The following is an 18062-nucleotide window of genomic DNA, read 5'->3' as shown; positions in this document are numbered from 1 at the left end:
GCAGGTGGATTTCTGAGTTCGAGGCCAGCCTGGTCTACAGAGTGAGTTCCAGGACAGTCAGGGCTACACAGAGAAACCCTGTCTCAAAAAAACAAAAAACAAAAAAACAAAAAACAAAAACAAAAACAAAAACAAAATGGCTTCTCTAATCATAGCAGTAGGCTCAAGGGCTAGGATCCCAGGTAATATGGCTTCTAAGATGTACCATTTTGATTGGGGGGGGGGGAATCTATTTAGCACACACACACACCCCATATACAATAGGTAATAAAGGACAGAGTAGCTGTAAACAATCTTATTCAGAAAGGAAGAGTCAGGGCTGAGGCATGGCTCAATGGGTAGAGCACGTACTGAACAACTGTGAAGACCAGAGGTTAGATGCCCAGAAGCCAAGTAAAGGCTGGACGGGCATGGTGGCCTGCCTATAATCCCAGAAGATAGCAGTCAGACACGGTTTTGGTGATCCCTGGAGCAAGCTGGCTTACTAGACTAACAGAAATGATGAACCCCAGATTTGGTGAGGATCCTTGCTTCATTACATATGCTGGGGAGAAATGAGAAGGCTATCTTGCGTCAATCTCAGGCCACCACACACTTGCTACATATGTAATCACATTTGAGGATATCATACATACAACACACACCATACATGCATACATAATATATACACACATATATACATATCCATATACATATCCATATACATATACACAGGAAAAAAAGCCAAGTGTTATGGCCCATGTCTGTAATTTCAGCACTTGGGGCCAGAGGTAAGGAAACTGGGCATTTGAGGACAGCCTGAGATACATAGTATCCTTGTCTTAAAAAATAAAATGTCAGAAACTGCTATTTCAGAAGAGAGAAAGGGCCCTTGGTTAGGCCTCTGTTTGCTCCCTGAAATTGATTTCCAGGCCACTGTTTTCTAACTTTAGGCCCTACCATCTGGAATGTTTTCACTTCAATATCCTCATTGGCCATTTGCATGTGTGTTGTTGTTGTTGTTAAAGTTAGAATATGAAGTAATTCGTATACTACTTTTGTACATATATTACCACACCTATTATTTGTTCTGATTCATCCTCTTCCCACTCCACTCTCCTGTTCCCCCGGCCAGCATTTGCTGGTCCCACCGTCTCCTTTCTGCTTTCATTCTGTATTCCATTATCCTCTCTTCCCACTCCTCCCACACAAGATCACTTCCTCCTCATGGTCCCCTTTCTAAACTCATTGTCCCTCCTACAAATTTTAAATCTGTATCCTATGTATGAGAAAAAATACACAGAGAAAATATGTCTGCCTTTCGTATTTGGCTTAACTTAGTGACTTCCTTTCTCACTGTTTTTCTGAACATGTCGTGATTTCATTTTCCTTTAAGATGAAGAAAAAAATCCCCTGTGTATATGTACCACAGTTTTGTTGCCTATCCAGGCATTGATAGATGCCTAGATTGGTTTTCATTTCCTGGGTTTTGTGTAGTAATAAACACGGGCATGCTAAGATCCCCATGATATGATGATATGTTTACTTGAGGGTCCTTAGGTAGGAGGGGTATTGCTGGATTTTATTTTTGATAAATCGCTATACTAATTTTCATAGTGGCTGTACATCATAAGTATGTTATGCCAGACACATAGATGAGCACATTTGTGTCTTTCAACAGTGTCATAATTCATAAAATAACAAATACATTCACAGAGTTTAGAGTCTTCCATGACAGCACTTTGCCAAATAACCATACCTACCTAGGCAACCTGAGTAAGGAGAACGCAGGCCCCATTGATTCCAACGTCGATGACTAAGATTAGCTCTCATAACATATATTCAACAGCACACATTGAACATGTCTCTCCGATTTACAGAATAAATATGAGTTAAAGAGGTTATAGCAGGGCTCAGAAGTGAGCTGAGAATGAGTCTGTACTGATAATGAACCAGACCGGTGTTGAGAGGGAGCTACTGCTGAAGTCACAATGTGAGCATCTGTAAAGTGGATTGAGATCCAAGAGGAGGAAATGGAGGGCTCAGGTTCAAGTCTGGATGGGTAAAGAGAGATGGGTAGGGAGTTGACTAAGATTCATCTACAGAGAGACCAAGCTGAGCTAGCTGTGGGCACAGTCAAGAGTCTGCCTCTTGCCAGTCCTTGGCACACGTACACCAGGTATCAAACAAGAAAACTAATGTGGAACAATGTTATCCCAGAGGTAAGTGTCATTATCTTATGGGGTCCTTTTCTTGGTCTGGTTTGTCTGAAATACTCTTAGGCATGGTTTCCCTGACATGATTTTAATATACCCATGTATCCCCTATAGGCTCAATTCACCCTGAGAAGTTTATACAACACCTTCCATACTTATGAATAACTCATTTGTCAATCTCTGAAGGTGTCTGAGAGGTGGCATAGTTTGTGAGTCCACCTAGTCATCTTTTTTTCTCAAAATGGAGTCAAAGGCTGCTAATAAAATGAAGCCTGCAAACCTTTGTTTCACACACTCTGGGGACATTTAGAACAAGGCACAGCTGGATCTCAACCCTGAATCAGTGTACACTCCCCAGCAGCAGCACATAAGGGTTCCTCTTTTCCCATATCTTGACCCCCATACCTGCACGTCATTATAGAGCATCTTAGAGACAGACACTTGATTGGTTTCCTGTTCTAGCTGTAGTCTACTTTTGGTATCTCTTGTTGGCAGGAGACACTAGAGCTGAGAAATTCTTACTTTTCTAAGTAGTCTGACCCCTCAATAGTACCTCCACATTTTCTTATGCCCTGGGTGGTTATTTTTATAACCATTCTTTCCTCCTACTAGAACCCTATAAACATATGGCTGGCAAAAACAGATACTTACAACATTCTGCCTGGAGGAGCTATTGCTCACATCTCAACATCCACGAGTATTATTTCCTACTTAATTTAAAAAAAAAGCCACACCGTTGTACTTGACCTGATAAATCAGTTGTTGTGGTAGTTAACCACTCTGCCTTCCCAGCCACCTGCCAGAGCCCTCTGGATTCATGAATGAAACACACATATGCACATCAGTTAATTTTGTTATGTCATGACTAGCTTAATGGCTGGGCACTTCTAAACCTTCCCCTGCTAGCTAACACTCCTCTCCGATACTCCTGAGTTAACATCTTTTAAAATCTAGATTTCATCTCTGCTACCCTAGGCACAATAGGGAACGGCCACCAGAGACACTTACCTGAATTCTTACAAGGCTGGTCCATCCTATGCCCCTCTCATAGTGATTCTGCTTCTTCCTCCCTCTCCAAAGCCTGGGAATCCTAAAAGTCCCACCTCTGTCTGTCCTCCTCAGCCATTGGCTGCTGGCATCTTTATCTACCAATTGGAGCCATCTGGGGGCAGAGTCTCTCACTGTCTTAAAAGTGCAGACACTCATATAAGCAGTTTGGGTGGCCAAAATTAACATTATAACACAAGCAGCATTAGGCCAAACTCACTTCAATCAGTGATCCAGTTTAATGAATGCTCATGGAGGAAGGTCCTATGGAAAAAGAAAACATATGGGAATCAAAAGGTTTATAAGAATAAAGAAGTAGCTGAGGACTCTAATTGAGTCCTGAACACTCAAGTCTGATGACTATGAAAAGGTACTGACCAGTATCTCTTCACCTTCTCCCCTATATCTCTTTAGGTTTTAGATGTCTTTATAAGGTAAAATATGCGGTTGCCTTTCTATAAATTGGCATGAATCAAAGAAGCATGTGACAGATTTTTCTCTTACCAATTTTCCCACCAAAACAGAAGGCCCTCTATTTGAGATGGAGACCTGTCTGAGTTAGGGTTTCTGTTGCCGATATGAAACACCATGAGCAAAACACAAGTTGGGGAAGAAAGGGTTTATTTGGCTTACATGTACACATTGGAGTCTATCAGTGAAGGAAGCCAGGACAGGAACTCTGACAGGGTAGGGACCTGGAGGCAGGAGCCGATGCAGAGGTCATGAAGGGCTGTTGCTTACTGGTTTATTCTCCATGGCTTGCCCAGCCTAATTTCTTATAGAACCCAGGCAAACCACCCAAGAGGTAACACCATCTGCAATAGGCTGTCCCCTCCCCCCATTAATTACCAATTAAGAAATGCTCTACAGTAGTGATTCTCAACCTTCCTAATGCTAAGACCTTTATTAATTAATTTAATAAGTTCCTCATATTGTGGTGACCCTAAACCATAAATTTTTTAATGCTGCTTCATAACTGTAATTTTGCTACTGTTAAGCATCACAATGCAAATATGGGTGTTTTCTGATGGTCTGACGTGACCCCCGTGAAAAGGGTCACAATGCACAGGTTCAGAGCCACTTTTCTACCAGCTGGCCCACAGCCCAATCGTCGTATGGAGGCGTTTTCTTAGTTGAGATTTCCTCCTCTTGGAGGATGATAGTTTGTGTCAAGTTGACATAAATCTAGCCAGCACAAGGACCAAGAAAATATCTAACCCTATTGTCTCAAATATGAGATGCTCTATTTTCTTGCAAATACTATATGTTTGAGAAAGCACACCACGTTTCCCTTTGCCAAGATTCTCTTCCAAGATGCCTGGTTTGAATTAGAAACATGACCAATTTCTCATGTGTTTCTTATGTCCCTGAAACCTCCCAGTAAGGCTTGTGGGAATCTGGACTATTTGAGAAATTAGCATTCTTATTTCAAACACACCTCAAAGTTCTTGGGACTGATAGAGTTTCCTATTACTTTTATTTAAGCATCTGTTGGTACACAGATCTGGAGGCAGATTTTCTAATACGTGTTGGCAGGGGCCAGGGAGGGGAAAATCTTGTCAAGTAGTAACCAGTGAGGCCAGGAGAGAGACCCCCATCCCTGATGACATAGGAAGACCCAGTGAAAAGAAAACATTTTAACATGACTATGGGTGGGATTGGTGTCATTCCATTTCAAGGAGAAAATCTCAGGGACTTAATCAAGTCCCCGTCTTCAGATGGAGAGGGCTATTCTAGAAGGGTGCGCATGGCCTTGATAGTTGAGATTTACCCATCTTAGACCCAGAGGCTGTATGTCATTTACCTGCCCTAAGTCATAGACTGTCAATACCAAATGTTCAGTGCAGGCTGGCTCCGTCTTTGCTGTTTTCTATCCCTCAGTCAGATGACATTCCAGGCGCAGCCTTTCATTGGCATGCATTGAACTAAACTTCTATCATGTGCTTGAGGAATAGGTCACAGGATACAAAATCCTAACCCGTTTCTGCTCAGCCTTAGGGAGTGGCAATTATTTTCAGTAAGGATTCATAGCACTCCGTACTTGAAACTTGACTTCCTGTGATTATAAATTATAAAAGTAATCTGTGATATGTTGGTTTGACATAACAATCAATGTCTATTTAACAAATGGCCCACAGTAGTTTTCATCTGTCATCTTCTTTCAACGACGGTGTTTGACTTCCAATCCCATACGTCATATTCTATCTCAAAGCACACAAGAGGAAGAAACTCTCACTTATGTGTATATACACTCAAAGGTAAAAGATTTATTTATTGGTAAAAGCCTTAAATTGGCCAATTTTTGACTTTTCATCTGTAAAGAAAAATGCTCTCAAAAACGAGATTGCCTCTAGAATCTGTGGCTTACATGGTACTTCCTCGGATGTAAAAGCAGATGAGATGGAATGTTCTGGTCCCCTATTCCATCCCCTTCTTATCTACATATAGCTCTTCTTAAGTGAACTTGACAAGTGTTGTAGGCTGATATGAAGATAGACTGCTACAGTAAACAAGAAAAAGAGTTTTCCCCCTCACATAGCAAATGAGCTTTCTAATAGAAATTTCTTTGTGCAGGGGAAGATATTAGAATTTTCATTGTACAATAAATATATTTGCTAGACAAAAAAAATACATTTCATTATATGTGATGCACTTTCTATTGTACATTAACCACTTTTTCTGCTTTGTATAGTAAAACACTATTTTCTATTGTAAACTGTATGCAATTTATTTTTGTGGGCCTCTTTTTTTTTTTTTTCCCCTGCAGAGTAAGAACATTCCATTTTACTCTGGTCCCAGTGAATATACATTGTTTAAGAAATGACTGACACAGCGTGAACATCTGTGACTCTCTGGGCATCTTTGCAGAGGTAGGCAACAGTTGACATCTAATTTCATTAACATAATCAGTCTGTTATTTCTAGATTTACTGGGGCCATTGATTATGAAAGTCTGAGCAATGATAATAAACATGTATGTTTATAAAGTAACACTATTACATATTCCAGCTACTACTATAATTTTTCCCAGTAATGGTCCCTTGGGGCTAAAAATACATAATAGTTTTTTAAAAAAAAAATCTTAAGATTGTATACTTTGTTGGCCTTCATTGTGAAGGTGGCAGAGCTACACTTTGTTTTCCTTTGAATGTATTTGGCCCTGATTACCATGTGCAGTGGCAGTGTGTCTGTCACATGGTTGTTCTGCTGTATTTAGAAGCATTGCTGACTGCTTACCAGAGGTTTCTCCCTTCCATGTTAGCATGACAATTGGTGTGATATTTGTTCAGGTCTTGTTTGGGCAGCCATATTGTTATGGTTTCATGGGTGAAGCTTTCCTGACATTTCAAGAAGACACATTCTCACAGAAGACTTCCTGGGTCTCTGAGCTCTTAGGGTCTCCCTGCCCTGCCCTTCTGAAATGTTCTCTGAGCCTTAAGTGTAGGAGTTGTGTTGTAGATGTGTCCATCGGCACTAAGCATCTGCAATCAGATGTTCTCTTTATTTTGACCAAGTATGGTTGACTATAGTGGACTCTGTGTGCTTCAAAGGGAAGCTTCTTTGAGAAGGGGTGAAATCTACACATAGCTGTGATGTGGTGGCTTGAATGAGAATGTCCCCCATAGGTTCAGATGGTTGACTACTTGGTCCTCACTTGGTGGCACTGTTTGAGTAAGATTAGCAGGTATTGCCTTGCTGAAGTATGTCACTAGGGGCAGACACTGATGTTTCAAAACTATGGACCATTCCCCATGTGGTTTCTCTGCTTTGCATTTGTGGATTACAATAGAAAAGCAATTAATACATTTGAATGTAAGTATGGTTTCAAATTCAATTAGGAATTATACTGATCCAGTAAATTGGTGGCAGTAGCTTCTGTTCCTCAGATCCACGACCTCACTAGCCATGGGTAGTGTTGGCTAGGATTCTAGTACCATGCATGATTCCCTTCTGTTGAGTGAACCTTACATTCAATTATATAGTTGTTGGCTACTGCCAAGATATGAGTGTCACTACTGTACCTTTAGGACTATCTTGCTATGCTGGTCATTGCTGTGATTCATAGGCATCACAGATGCATAGGATATGGTTGCTTTTCTCCCCTGGAAACTTGTATATGATCTTCTGGTATAATGAAAGTTAGTCCTCAGACTTTCAGGGTCAGATCTAGCTCAAATCTTCTGAGTCTTGTGTCTGACATATATAGTGTCTGGAGCCATAGGGTCTTATCTTTAATTCCTGGGAGGCAGCCAAGAGCAACTGCACTGCCTTATCCTAATTAGGGCATCTCTTGTACTCTCCTGACCAAAACCTCACAAGGAATTTTCTCATGTCTGGTACTGAGGTTTTTGTTAGATGGTCAATGGCTCTTGTAAGTAGCACTGTAAGCCCAAATGGAATAAGGTGTGTGTGTGTGTGTGTGCACAAACTTATATGTGTTACATGTCATTTTAGGCAAATATAAAGATATGATCCCTTAAGACCTTTACAAACATTCTTAGTGTGATTTATCCCTCTCGCTCCCTCTCAACCTCTTCTTCCGTATTTATCCCCATCATTTGTCCCATTTCCTGCTATTCCTCACTCTGGGACTCCCCTTCCCCATACCATAGTCCTCTTTACTTTCCTAGTTTCTGTGGTTACTCCAAGATTTATATTCACATCTGTAGATTTGGGGCTTTTTAAACAAGTAAACAAAACAATCTGACAATGCTTAGCCTGGATTTTCTATCTTCCTTCTTTAAGCCCTCTGTTCCTCTTTCACTTTTTTTCCCATATGTGAATGCATCTTATTTTGATCAAATCCATGAAACCATGTTTTTTCCTACACATTTGAAAGCTGGTTTTGATTATTTTCAAATATAGCTTGTGGCCTTTGTGTTCAGTAGAAGCAGATGAAGGCGAACCAAAGCAGCAAGATTTCTCAAAGCAGGGAATATTATTAAGCCTCACAGAAAGAGTTAGTTTGTGATTCCCACTACAGTGTGAGTGAATCCTTAAGACAAAAAGCTGAATGGTAGGTAGACAGAGGAGGACACACAGGACACACTCTGTCGCAATAGGCAGACTTGGAAGGTAGACAGAGGAGGACACATGCTGTTGCAATAGGCAGACTTGGGGAGACAGAAGGAAGCAAAGGGCTTGAGGGGAGTGAGTAAAACATTGTTCATTAAGGAGAGACATTTGTTGGAGATTAGAAGTTCTGGGTACGATTGGTTAATTATTGTGAATGTGCTTAATGTTGCCAAATTGTATACTTATGAATGTTCAAGATAAGCATAGTATAGATTTTTATCACAAGAACAATGTAAATAAAAAGATAAATAAGATTGTACAAAGACATTGCCTTTGAGAGGAAAAGAGGGACAAAGTTGTAGCCTCTTTTGTTGAACCCAAAGCCTGAACATGTTCTTACTCAGCCACCAGAGATGTCCTGTGTAGACCTTTCTTTCATTTATTTGGCTCCTCCCCCTCCCTAATCATTTACAAGAATTATCTATCGTGTCTGACTCAAAGAGGCAAGAGTGGTTTCCTGTCCTAGACTGAGAGATATGGCCACATTCACAATGTAACTATAGTATAAAAGGTTCCAATAAAAACACAAGTGTCAGGGGAGAGTGCCCTCCCTCCCGCCAGGGATACAGCCTCACAAAGAAGTTGGTGATTGACCACAATTCCTACCTTTGAGTAGGAATTGTGTTGACTGTTTTGCATTATAACAAACACAAATACGTTATTTTTCACATTTGGGGGCCTTGGAATTTTGGGTTAAAGATATTTTGAAACATTTTCTAACATTCTACCATTGGGTATTCATAAGCAAAGGGGTTCTGGGAGGCAGAGAAGACCTCTGCTCATTCTGTCCCGTTTTCCAATGTTATCAGTGTAGAGAGTTTGAGACAAAAATCAGTGCCTAGGTCTGCTGGGTCCCTCAGAGAGCTTTCAGCCTAATAAAGAGGTAAGTTCAGAGAAGATAGGTGGAAAGTGCCTTGGAGGCAGTCAGTGTGGGATGGCTGTGCAGAGGCAGGGGAGTGACTTCTCCAGGGTATGAAGAAAAGTTTCAGTGAGGGCAGTTCTTGGCATGCCCCTACTTACAGCTGAATAGAATTATGATAGAACAACATGAGTCAGGTCATAGAACATAATGTTATAGAACCTAACAATGAACAGAAGTAGAAAGGCAAAAAAGGATGCTATTCAGGGAATGATAGAAGGGCCAATCAGAGGGCCTTCTGAGCCAGGTCAAGAGGATCTCAGGCCTTTTATATTCTGCTTAATTTTGGAGCCAAGAACCCTGATTTTTCACTGGAAGACTTAGGGAAAGACCTCAAAAATATTCATCTATAACCCATAATATATAAGAGATGGTGTAGAGTGAATGCTATGATCAAAAGGCACCAGGAAAGCACAGGTGTCACAGGCGGTCTGTGTGATTTTTTAAAAAAAGAATGTAGTGGAGTCTACCTTGGGTTTAAACATCAGACTAACATTGCAAACTGCAAAGAAGGCAAAGTTATATAAATATCTGAGCTTTCATTATCCATGTATGACAAAAGAGGACAATAATAATCTCTCCACATAGTGTTACCACGAGGTTTAAAGAGATCGGGATGACCAACATATGGAAACCCCAGACCACTTGCAGAGCCAGTGTGAGTGCATTCCCCATCTGAATCTGAGAGCCTGTACACTAATTTAAAGTTTATTCCCTCTAAAGCCAAGTTATTCACATTGTTATTAGTCAACCTTTTATAGCTGCGAGAGGATTTCTTAGAAAAATAACGTAAAGGAGGAAGTTTTTGTTTTTGTTTTTGTCTCATGTCTGCAGAGGTTTCAGTCCAGGACAAACCACATCCATTGCTGTGGCCCCAAGGGTGAAGAACAACTTCATGGCAGCAAGAACATGAAGTAGAGGAGGGTGTTCACCTTGTGGCAGCCAGGGAGCAGGGAGAAGGGAGATAGAGGCCAGGTACGAGTTCCATCCTCCACGGCACACCCTCCTCCGGGACTTCTTTCCCAGCTGGGCCCCAAGCCCTAGTTTCCAGCACTTCAACTTATGACCCTGTTAGTGAAATGGCTCAATTGATTTGTTGAGCATTCATGATCTGATTAGCTCAAAGGGATGAGATATATGGGCACCGGGGTGGGGTAGGATGGGGTGGGGTGGGATGGAGATGTCATATATCCAGGGATAATACACAACTGATATGCAATAGGATGAGTGGTAATGGTAAAATCCATTTCAGGTAAACTTTATCCTGGTACCAAAGCTCATCATCTAGGAACCATGTAAGAAGGTTAGAAAGTCCAACTGGCTGCCCATTCCTGCAAGTTGTGACTCGTGGTCATTCCATTTGGGAAGTGGCATTATCTTGTCAGATCTCAGGTTCTACTGTCCCTCCTTTGGACTGATTGGTGAGTCAGACCTGTAGGTTATGGTTTCCACTCTGCATAGCCTCATTGTATGATTCAGTTCCTGGCAATACTCAGAAGCAAGCAACATGCATAAAACACCCCCATGTTTGCAGGCAGAACCAGTAAGGCTGTGGTCCCTCCTCCTCACCCCTCCCTAATGTTTTATCACTGTGAGTAGAATCTGTATGGAATCTTCAAATCTTTAACCCCACCCCACCCCCATTTTCATGTGAACCTTAGTCTGCTTTGTAACAGTGTCATCTATGAATGATGCCATCTGTTTTCTGACTGTCATAGTTTAGGAATCTGTCAGGATGGTAGTGGCTATGGTTATCAGTCAATGGGAGCAAATGCTGACAGTGTTTAATGGGATGGTGGGATTTGCTTTTGTTTGCTTTCTTGAGATGGGGTCTTACTCTGTGGTGTATGTAGGCTGCCCTCTCATTTTGAATCCTACTGCTTCAGACTCTTGAGTGCTGGGATTACAGGCATGTGCCACCATGTCCAGTTGACACTAGCACTTGCTTTGATGTCTACAGTATTCCTAGTACAGCTTCCTTGCCTCAAAGCTCACATATACAAGCTGGGGGTGAGGGAACATCTCTTTCAGACTGAGCTCTGAACACATTAAGGAGAGAGAGGGTCTTCTTCATTCATCTCCACACACACAGCATTGGCTCCGAGCCTGAACCAAACACACATGTAGATGCTATGGGAGGTATGACTAAGAGTCTTCAATTTTCCAGGGTTCAATAAAAAGACCGGAAGCTAATAATGCCTGTACTGGCTAGTTTTGTGTCAACTTGACACAGCTGGAGTTATCACAGAAAAAGGAGCTTCAGTTGAGGAAATGCCTCCATGAGATCCAGCTGTAAGGCATTTTCTCAATTAGTGATCAAGGGAGAAAGGCCCCTTGTGGGTGGGACCATCTCTGGGCTGGTAATCTTGGTTCTATAAGAGAGCAGGCTGAGCAAGCCAGGGCAAGCAAGCCAGTAAGGAATATCTCTCCATGGCCTCTGCATCAGCTCCTGCTTCCTGACCTGCTTGAGTTCCAGTCCTGACTTCCTTGGTGATACTGACAGCAGTATGGAAGTGTAAGCTGAATAAACCCTTTCCTCCCCAACTTGTTTCTTGGTCATGAGGTTTGTGCAGGAATAGAAATCCTAACTAAGACAATGCCCAATAGGAAATTATGGCTGCCTTTTCATAGTATCTGAGAACTCTCATTGTTCTGCTGTCTTTCTAAAAAACGTTAAAATTAATACCTTGAGCACTTGTATTTTTGGGGAAATTTTATGTAATAAAGGAAAGGAAAAGTTAAAGCCACATTCTACTCTTCATGATGGTAAAAGGAAGAGGGGAGACTGAGTTGTCTAAATTGCTGGCTTTTATACAAATGACTCCATTCCCTTTTTATAGGAAATATATGCATGTAAATGTCCCACTGTGCTGTGCTGAGCCGACTGGGGACTCAGTACCTGCCATGAGGACGGAGAGCAACAGACAATCTGTTGTTGAGTGGATTTAGATGTTTTCTTCTTGGTACTATAGCTGTGTTCACCCCATTCCTGAACCATCTCCTGTACTGTGCTTCCTAAGTGAGACTGTATATCTCCTAATATTTAGCAATGCTTCTTGCCTCTTAGTGTCGTTTGCCTCATATCTAATACATTTCAAGTGGTAGTCTAGTGCACACATCTGAGGAATGAGAAAAAGACTGCATAGGAAGGGATGAAAATGTATGAATAAAATTATTACACAAAATCGATATGGTAGAAGTCAAGATTTATTGAAAAAAATTAATATCTTTGCTATAAAATTTGTAACAGGAATATTTTCCGAATGTTTTTTCAATGCATAAACCTGAATGTTACATACCAAGCACGGGACAGCAGCAGTTGTTCCTTCTATTTACATTTTATGAAAATTGCTATGCAGTCCATGTGAAAAGAATACGCGATGGAGAACCGTTACATTAGAAAAATAATATCCTTGATAAAGCATTCTCAAGGAGTCCAATCATAGTTTTCTGCCTCTTCAATAAGGCAAAAGTCCCTGGAACAGCATATAACTTAATTTACAAAATACAATAACTGTTCAAACACATATTCAAGTTTTCTTTTGGTATGATTTTTCCCCCACTGTAAAATCACTTTTTTGTTGTTTTGTTGTTGTTTTATTAACGAAAACAGAAAGACCATCAGGAAAATGTCATTTAATGTTGTCAGCTATACATTACATACATAACTCTGTAGCCTGGCAACCACCATTGCTACAGCGCCATTAACTGTAAGCATTTGCTCTGTTCTGCAGCAAGGCCTAGTTTGAGATTTTGTGATCATTGACTGTGGAATCTTTGCTTGGTATTCATAGGGACAGGTCTGGCATAGTGTGAGGCTTGGTCTAGTGTAAGGAACTGGTACACAATTACATTTCCACGCACATGAAAACGCCACAGATGTCACTGAACAAAGCTTTGGTGGCTCCGCACAGGTCCCACGCTGGCAGACCCCAGCCCTCCTGCTCCTGTACTGTACAGCCCTGGCTGGCTTCAGACGGTTTCGCTTCCAGCTCTCCTGGCCGGTGAGTTAGGTCGTTTTGATCCCTTCAAAGGCACACAACTTCCATCTCTTCTCTAGCGTCGCTCCCACACCAGTGAATTCCTGTTTGAACATCCGTGGCAGCCTCATCAGAAGCATTTCAATTTCATTGGCGGATATCTGTTAGGAAGACAGAGAAGTCAATTTTGGGAAAGCAGCCCAACAGAAAGCCGGAAATGGACAGACCTAGGTAAGTTCTGTTTTCCATGGAGACATTTAGTTTTATCTGTGGCTGTCTGGCAATGGGGGGAAGGACTGCCCTGGATCACCCTGTCTGAAAGTAGCTGGCAGGGTGGGTGTGGGATGAGGGACTAGGATGCCCTGAGCTTGCCTTTCCCACGGATAGAGAGATGCCTCGTGGGCAGGACCATGTCTTAACAGCCTTCCCAACATAAAAGAAAGGCTCGGCGCCGTTCCCCACCACTGCTGTGCTCAGTCTCGCCTGCCTAGGGCAGAAACTTTCTGTAGCTCATCAGAAAGCCCCTAAGGTTGGATTATTTGCCATTCAACCGCTTTCTCTTCTTAGAGATGATAAAGGTTTAGGAATGAAGACTAAACCTCAGACTTATAGCAGTAAAACGTCTTGATAGGCAGTCATAAAAAAAAAAAAAGGCCACAATGTCTAGACAGATGTTTCAGTTAAATTTTTTTCCTTAACCCCCCCCCCCCAGGAACTTCTTACATTAATGATTTATTTGTTCTTCATTTAAAACAAAATTAACTTTGATCTTTCCTACCACAGTCGCTATCCTTGTTTTACCATGTTTGCATCCCAATCTGGGTTCATTGCAAGAACCTATACAATAAAATGGCTAATTTGGGGGCAGATATTCTGTTTGGAACCCCAATCTGCTATTGTTAAGAGTTAAATGAACCTTACAAAGATAATTAGTCTCTTTAAGCCTTAGAAGATGGGAGTAAAAACTAATAAGGGTGGTGTCAAAGCTGCTGGCTTAGCACAGACTTGGGCACATAGAAATGCTATATGAAGCAGAGTAATTACCATTTTTCATGATGTCATTGCTACAGAGAGATCACTGTAGAGACTACACTTCCCACTTAACAACATTATGTTTGCCTTTTTGGTTTGTACTTTAATAGAAAGTCAAATCAACTGTATTTAATGTTCATTCACGGAGGGGACATTCCATATAGATCCAATGTTCCTAGGCCTATAGCATAAAATTTTAGTTAAAAAGAGGCATTCCTAGAAGGTAAAAGAGATAATATTTTTTTAAAAAAATTAACTTTTATTTATATGTATTTATGAGCATTGGTTATATGTGTGTGCCTATACCATTTGTGTGGGGATGCCATGTGTGTATGTCTATACCATGTGTGGGGGGATGCATGTTTGTGTGTGTTTATAACATGTGTGTGGGGGGATGCCAGAGGAGAGAATCTGATCTTAGAGCTTGAACCACAGGTAGTTGGGAGCCACCTGATGTGGGTACTAGAAACTGAACTTGGGGTCTTTTGGAAGAGCAGTAAGTATTCATTAACCATTGATCCATTTCTCTATCCCCTAGTAGACTGTGTTCTGATATTTCTGTGTATGTATGTAATTTGAAATCTGAATGCACTGTTCAATAAAACTATGTTAGAAGGATTATTAGATTCCCAAGTCAACCCATAAAACATTACTAAACAGATTGCTGAAGTTTTCATAGTGACCTTACAGAGAGCCCCCTCTTTCCATGGGATACTGTAAGATTATCTTCTCTTAAGATCCTCATTTCTATCCACGAGATACGTGTGGCCAATGGGGAAAACAGAGCTTGGTAAAGACCCGTGGGTGTGGCTTGGGGACTATCTGTTGTATCGGCTTGCTCTTCAGCTGGAGTGGCCAGCCAGGCAAGGGCATTTTTATGAAGCACCAAGCACTCAGGGCTCCTGTTGAGAGTGCAGCCTTCCTGGCTGCTTCTCTGGAGACCTTGGTTAGCAGTCTGGGAATGTAGCCCAGATAATCTATTTTTAACAAGCTCCCCAGCAATTCCATATGGGTTAAGAATCGAGGCTTCAGTCAGACCATCGCGGATTCAACTCTGGGCTAAGCCTCAAGCAGCCTGGTCTTGGGCAGCTCTCATTTTAATACCTGTGATGTTCAGTCCCTCCATGTGTAATAGAAAAACCATCTCCCTGTGCAGTTGGGAGGGATAATTCAGTGCCCAGCACAAGCCATCACCCCTTTGTCTTTCTGTCTCTATATTGTACACAGACAACAATGGTAGTAGTAAAAGTTTTGGGACAGAAGGGTCAAGATCTGTGGTCAAAGGTCACACAAGATGAGTACCAGAGGTTATGTAGTTGAACGCAATCAGTGTTAGGCCCAGAAGACATTTTCTTACTGACACCTGAAACTATGAAGGTTGTGTATTTTAGCAGAGGAATCTGTGTTGTTTCTACAGATGTACAGCTTGTGTAGTTTTAAAAATCTGGCCAAGTAGGTCTACATCCTCACAGAGATCAGTTCTTCCTTTTAAAAAAGCAAACAGGCAAACAAGTTTTATGTGCCATGGGTGTTTTGCCTGCTTGTTAAGTCTGTGTACTACAGGGCATGCAGTGCCCATAGAGGCCATCAGGTCCTCTGGAACTGGAGCCACAGATGGTTGTGGCTATCATGTTGGTGCTGGGAATTGTGCCTAGGTCCTCTGGAAGAGAACAGCAAGTTGTCCTAACTGCTGAGCCTTCTCTCCAGCCCTGCTGGCTATTTCTTTCCAGTAGACGGGCTACATCCTTTTTCCTAAGTTCATGCAGGAGACCTTTTCTTTATGCGGCCAGGCTGCAACTCTGCACGCTCTTCTCTTTCCCTTCTCTAAATTTTTTCTCCTTATTCCACGAAAGAGCTGTGTGAGGGCGTGTTGCCCCCTTCCAGAACTCCTTTCTTTTACTTCTAGAAAATGTTGCCAGTCAAACTGGGATGTTATTCTTGGGTTGAGCTGTCTTCCCTCAGATCAAGCAGAGGCCCTGGCCATGAGGATGGCAGAGTGGGGTTAGATGTAGCTAGTGTCCAGGATAACTATCCTCCCCCTCCAACCCCAATGGGAAGCACAGGAAGAAGCTTTAGGAAGGAGGGTAACAGCTACATTTTTAGGATGGAATAAGTGTCTGCAGACATCATCTATTCTGGAGGCTATGGGGCAGGGGTAGCAAATACGTGTAGCCTGCTTGCTCTGGCTGGGAAAGTCTAACCAGTGAGACAGCTTTTAAAAAGCAAAACAAAATACCGGAAGGTTCTGTCATTCTAGCCATACTCTCATGAGATAGGGAAGCATTTACAAATATAGAGACTGAGGGGTCAGGTAAGGCTGACTTGGGTCCTGGCACTATAGTTGGAAAGCCATGGTCTCATTAGGAGGCTGCATGGAGGGGATTAGCAGCAGCATTCTGGTCAGGCCTCTGGACTCCTCAGGCAACGCTAACAGCATTCACACCAGCAACCAAACCCTGAGGATTCCAGATGGGTCAGGCTCGTGCACACTTCCATGCTGCCTCTGACCAGCACCCTCACATCATACCGGGAGCTGCGCAGACAGATGATGGGGAAGCCATGGCCAGCACTCACTTCAAGGTACTAAAATCTCTTCAGACCTGTTTCCCCTCTCATTCACAATACTAGGTAGGGGATTAACTGGGAAGAAATTTACTAAGTGCTTCAAGGACTTGATCTGATTGTGCTGGGTTCTCTCTCGTGTTAATGTGAGTTTTAGGATGAGCCATTCAAAATGTACCTATCTGCTCAGCTGTGGCACAGAGCTCAAACTGAGACAGCTTTTGTGCCCCTTTTAAACAAATGCTAATGGCAAGCAAATGCAAGTAGTGTTTGCTATGTGCTTTTCTTTCATATGCTCATATGGATGGATGTGGGTGCACAAACACCAGTGTGTGTGTGTGTGTACAAGCGAGACATCTTCACATCTTCTGCTCTCTCCTTCCACCATAGGTGGGTTCGAGGGATTGAACCAGGTCATCAGGCTAGCATGGCAAGTGCCTTTACCCACTGCGCCCTCCAACATAGAACACAAATAGCTACAGACAGCTAAACGGAGGAGGTGGACGATGTGAAGTGAGTTACCCCCCCCCCCCAGGGATGAACCCAAGTTCTAAAGTTCCTAAGCTTCTCCGGTGTAGTGAGCCATCATTTCTGGTGGCACTCAGCCAAGATCTGTGGTCTGCCACATGATGGGATGAAGCATTCCGCGCAACACCCTACCCAGCATATGTACACAGTAGGGGGATTTCACCTAACCTGGAACTCTTCCTGAGCATGGTCACCATGTGCAGCCCGGGGAAGATGTCGAGAAGCTGCTTCTAGGTCAGTGTGATGGGTTTTTTGGCCTTTCCCATCTCCTGACGTTTATGGTGTTCTATGCTTTTTGCCCTCCACCTTCTCCAAAGCAGTTTTGCTTTACAAGTATTTTTATCTGCCTCATCTCCCTGACTGGTCACTATCTCTTACCATCTTCCTCTCACAGCTTCCCTTCCTACCATTATATTCTTGGGCTGCTTCTTCATCTGTTTTTGTTTGTTTTAAATTCTCCAGAAAATAACAACAACCCCCCCAACCCCCCAAAACATACAGTTTCTCTGTGTAGCCCTGGCTGTCCTGGAACCCTCTCTGTAGACCAGGCTGGCCTTGGACTCAGAGATCCACCTGCCTCTGCCTCCTGAGTGCTGGGATTAAAGGTGTGCGCCACCATCACCACCAGGCTAGGGCTTCTAATACTTAATCCTTTAGGAAGACTGAGCTGTGATGAGCTTTATTAAAGGAAACAGGTGAAAAGGCCCCATAAGAACCCTGGAGC

The 18062-nt window shown here is 42.4% G+C and overlaps 1 protein-coding gene and 1 long non-coding RNA gene across 15 annotated transcripts in view; both read right to left on the bottom strand.

Annotated features, from left to right (window-relative positions):
- Positions 1-3280, bottom strand: part of LOC115029247 (uncharacterized) — a 28106-nt gene extending 24826 nt beyond the window's left edge. For both annotated transcript variants that reach the window (XR_003834818.1, XR_003834819.1), the window contains exon 1: positions 3204-3280. This is a non-coding gene — a long non-coding RNA (uncharacterized LOC115029247). The remainder of the gene's footprint in view (positions 1-3203) is intronic.
- Positions 3281-12425: 9145 nt separating this feature from the next.
- Positions 12426-18062, bottom strand: part of Enox1 (ecto-NOX disulfide-thiol exchanger 1) — a 584295-nt gene continuing 578658 nt past the window's right edge. For all 13 annotated transcript variants that reach the window (XM_085828788.1, XM_029469169.2, XM_029469174.2 and 10 more), the window contains one exon: positions 12426-13377. In XM_085828788.1, the coding sequence (XP_085684914.1) occupies positions 13246-13377 (132 nt within the window). In that variant the 3' untranslated portion in view covers positions 12426-13245. The remainder of the gene's footprint in view (positions 13378-18062) is intronic.

The sequence above is a fragment of the Mus caroli genome, unplaced genomic scaffold, assembly GCF_978045245.1.
Source record: "Mus caroli unplaced genomic scaffold, Mus_caroli_1 scaffold_12, whole genome shotgun sequence".
Lineage (NCBI taxonomy): Eukaryota > Metazoa > Chordata > Mammalia > Rodentia > Muridae > Mus > Mus caroli.
The sequence above is the reverse complement of the archived record's forward strand: the minus strand, read 5'-3'. Positions and strand labels throughout refer to the sequence as shown.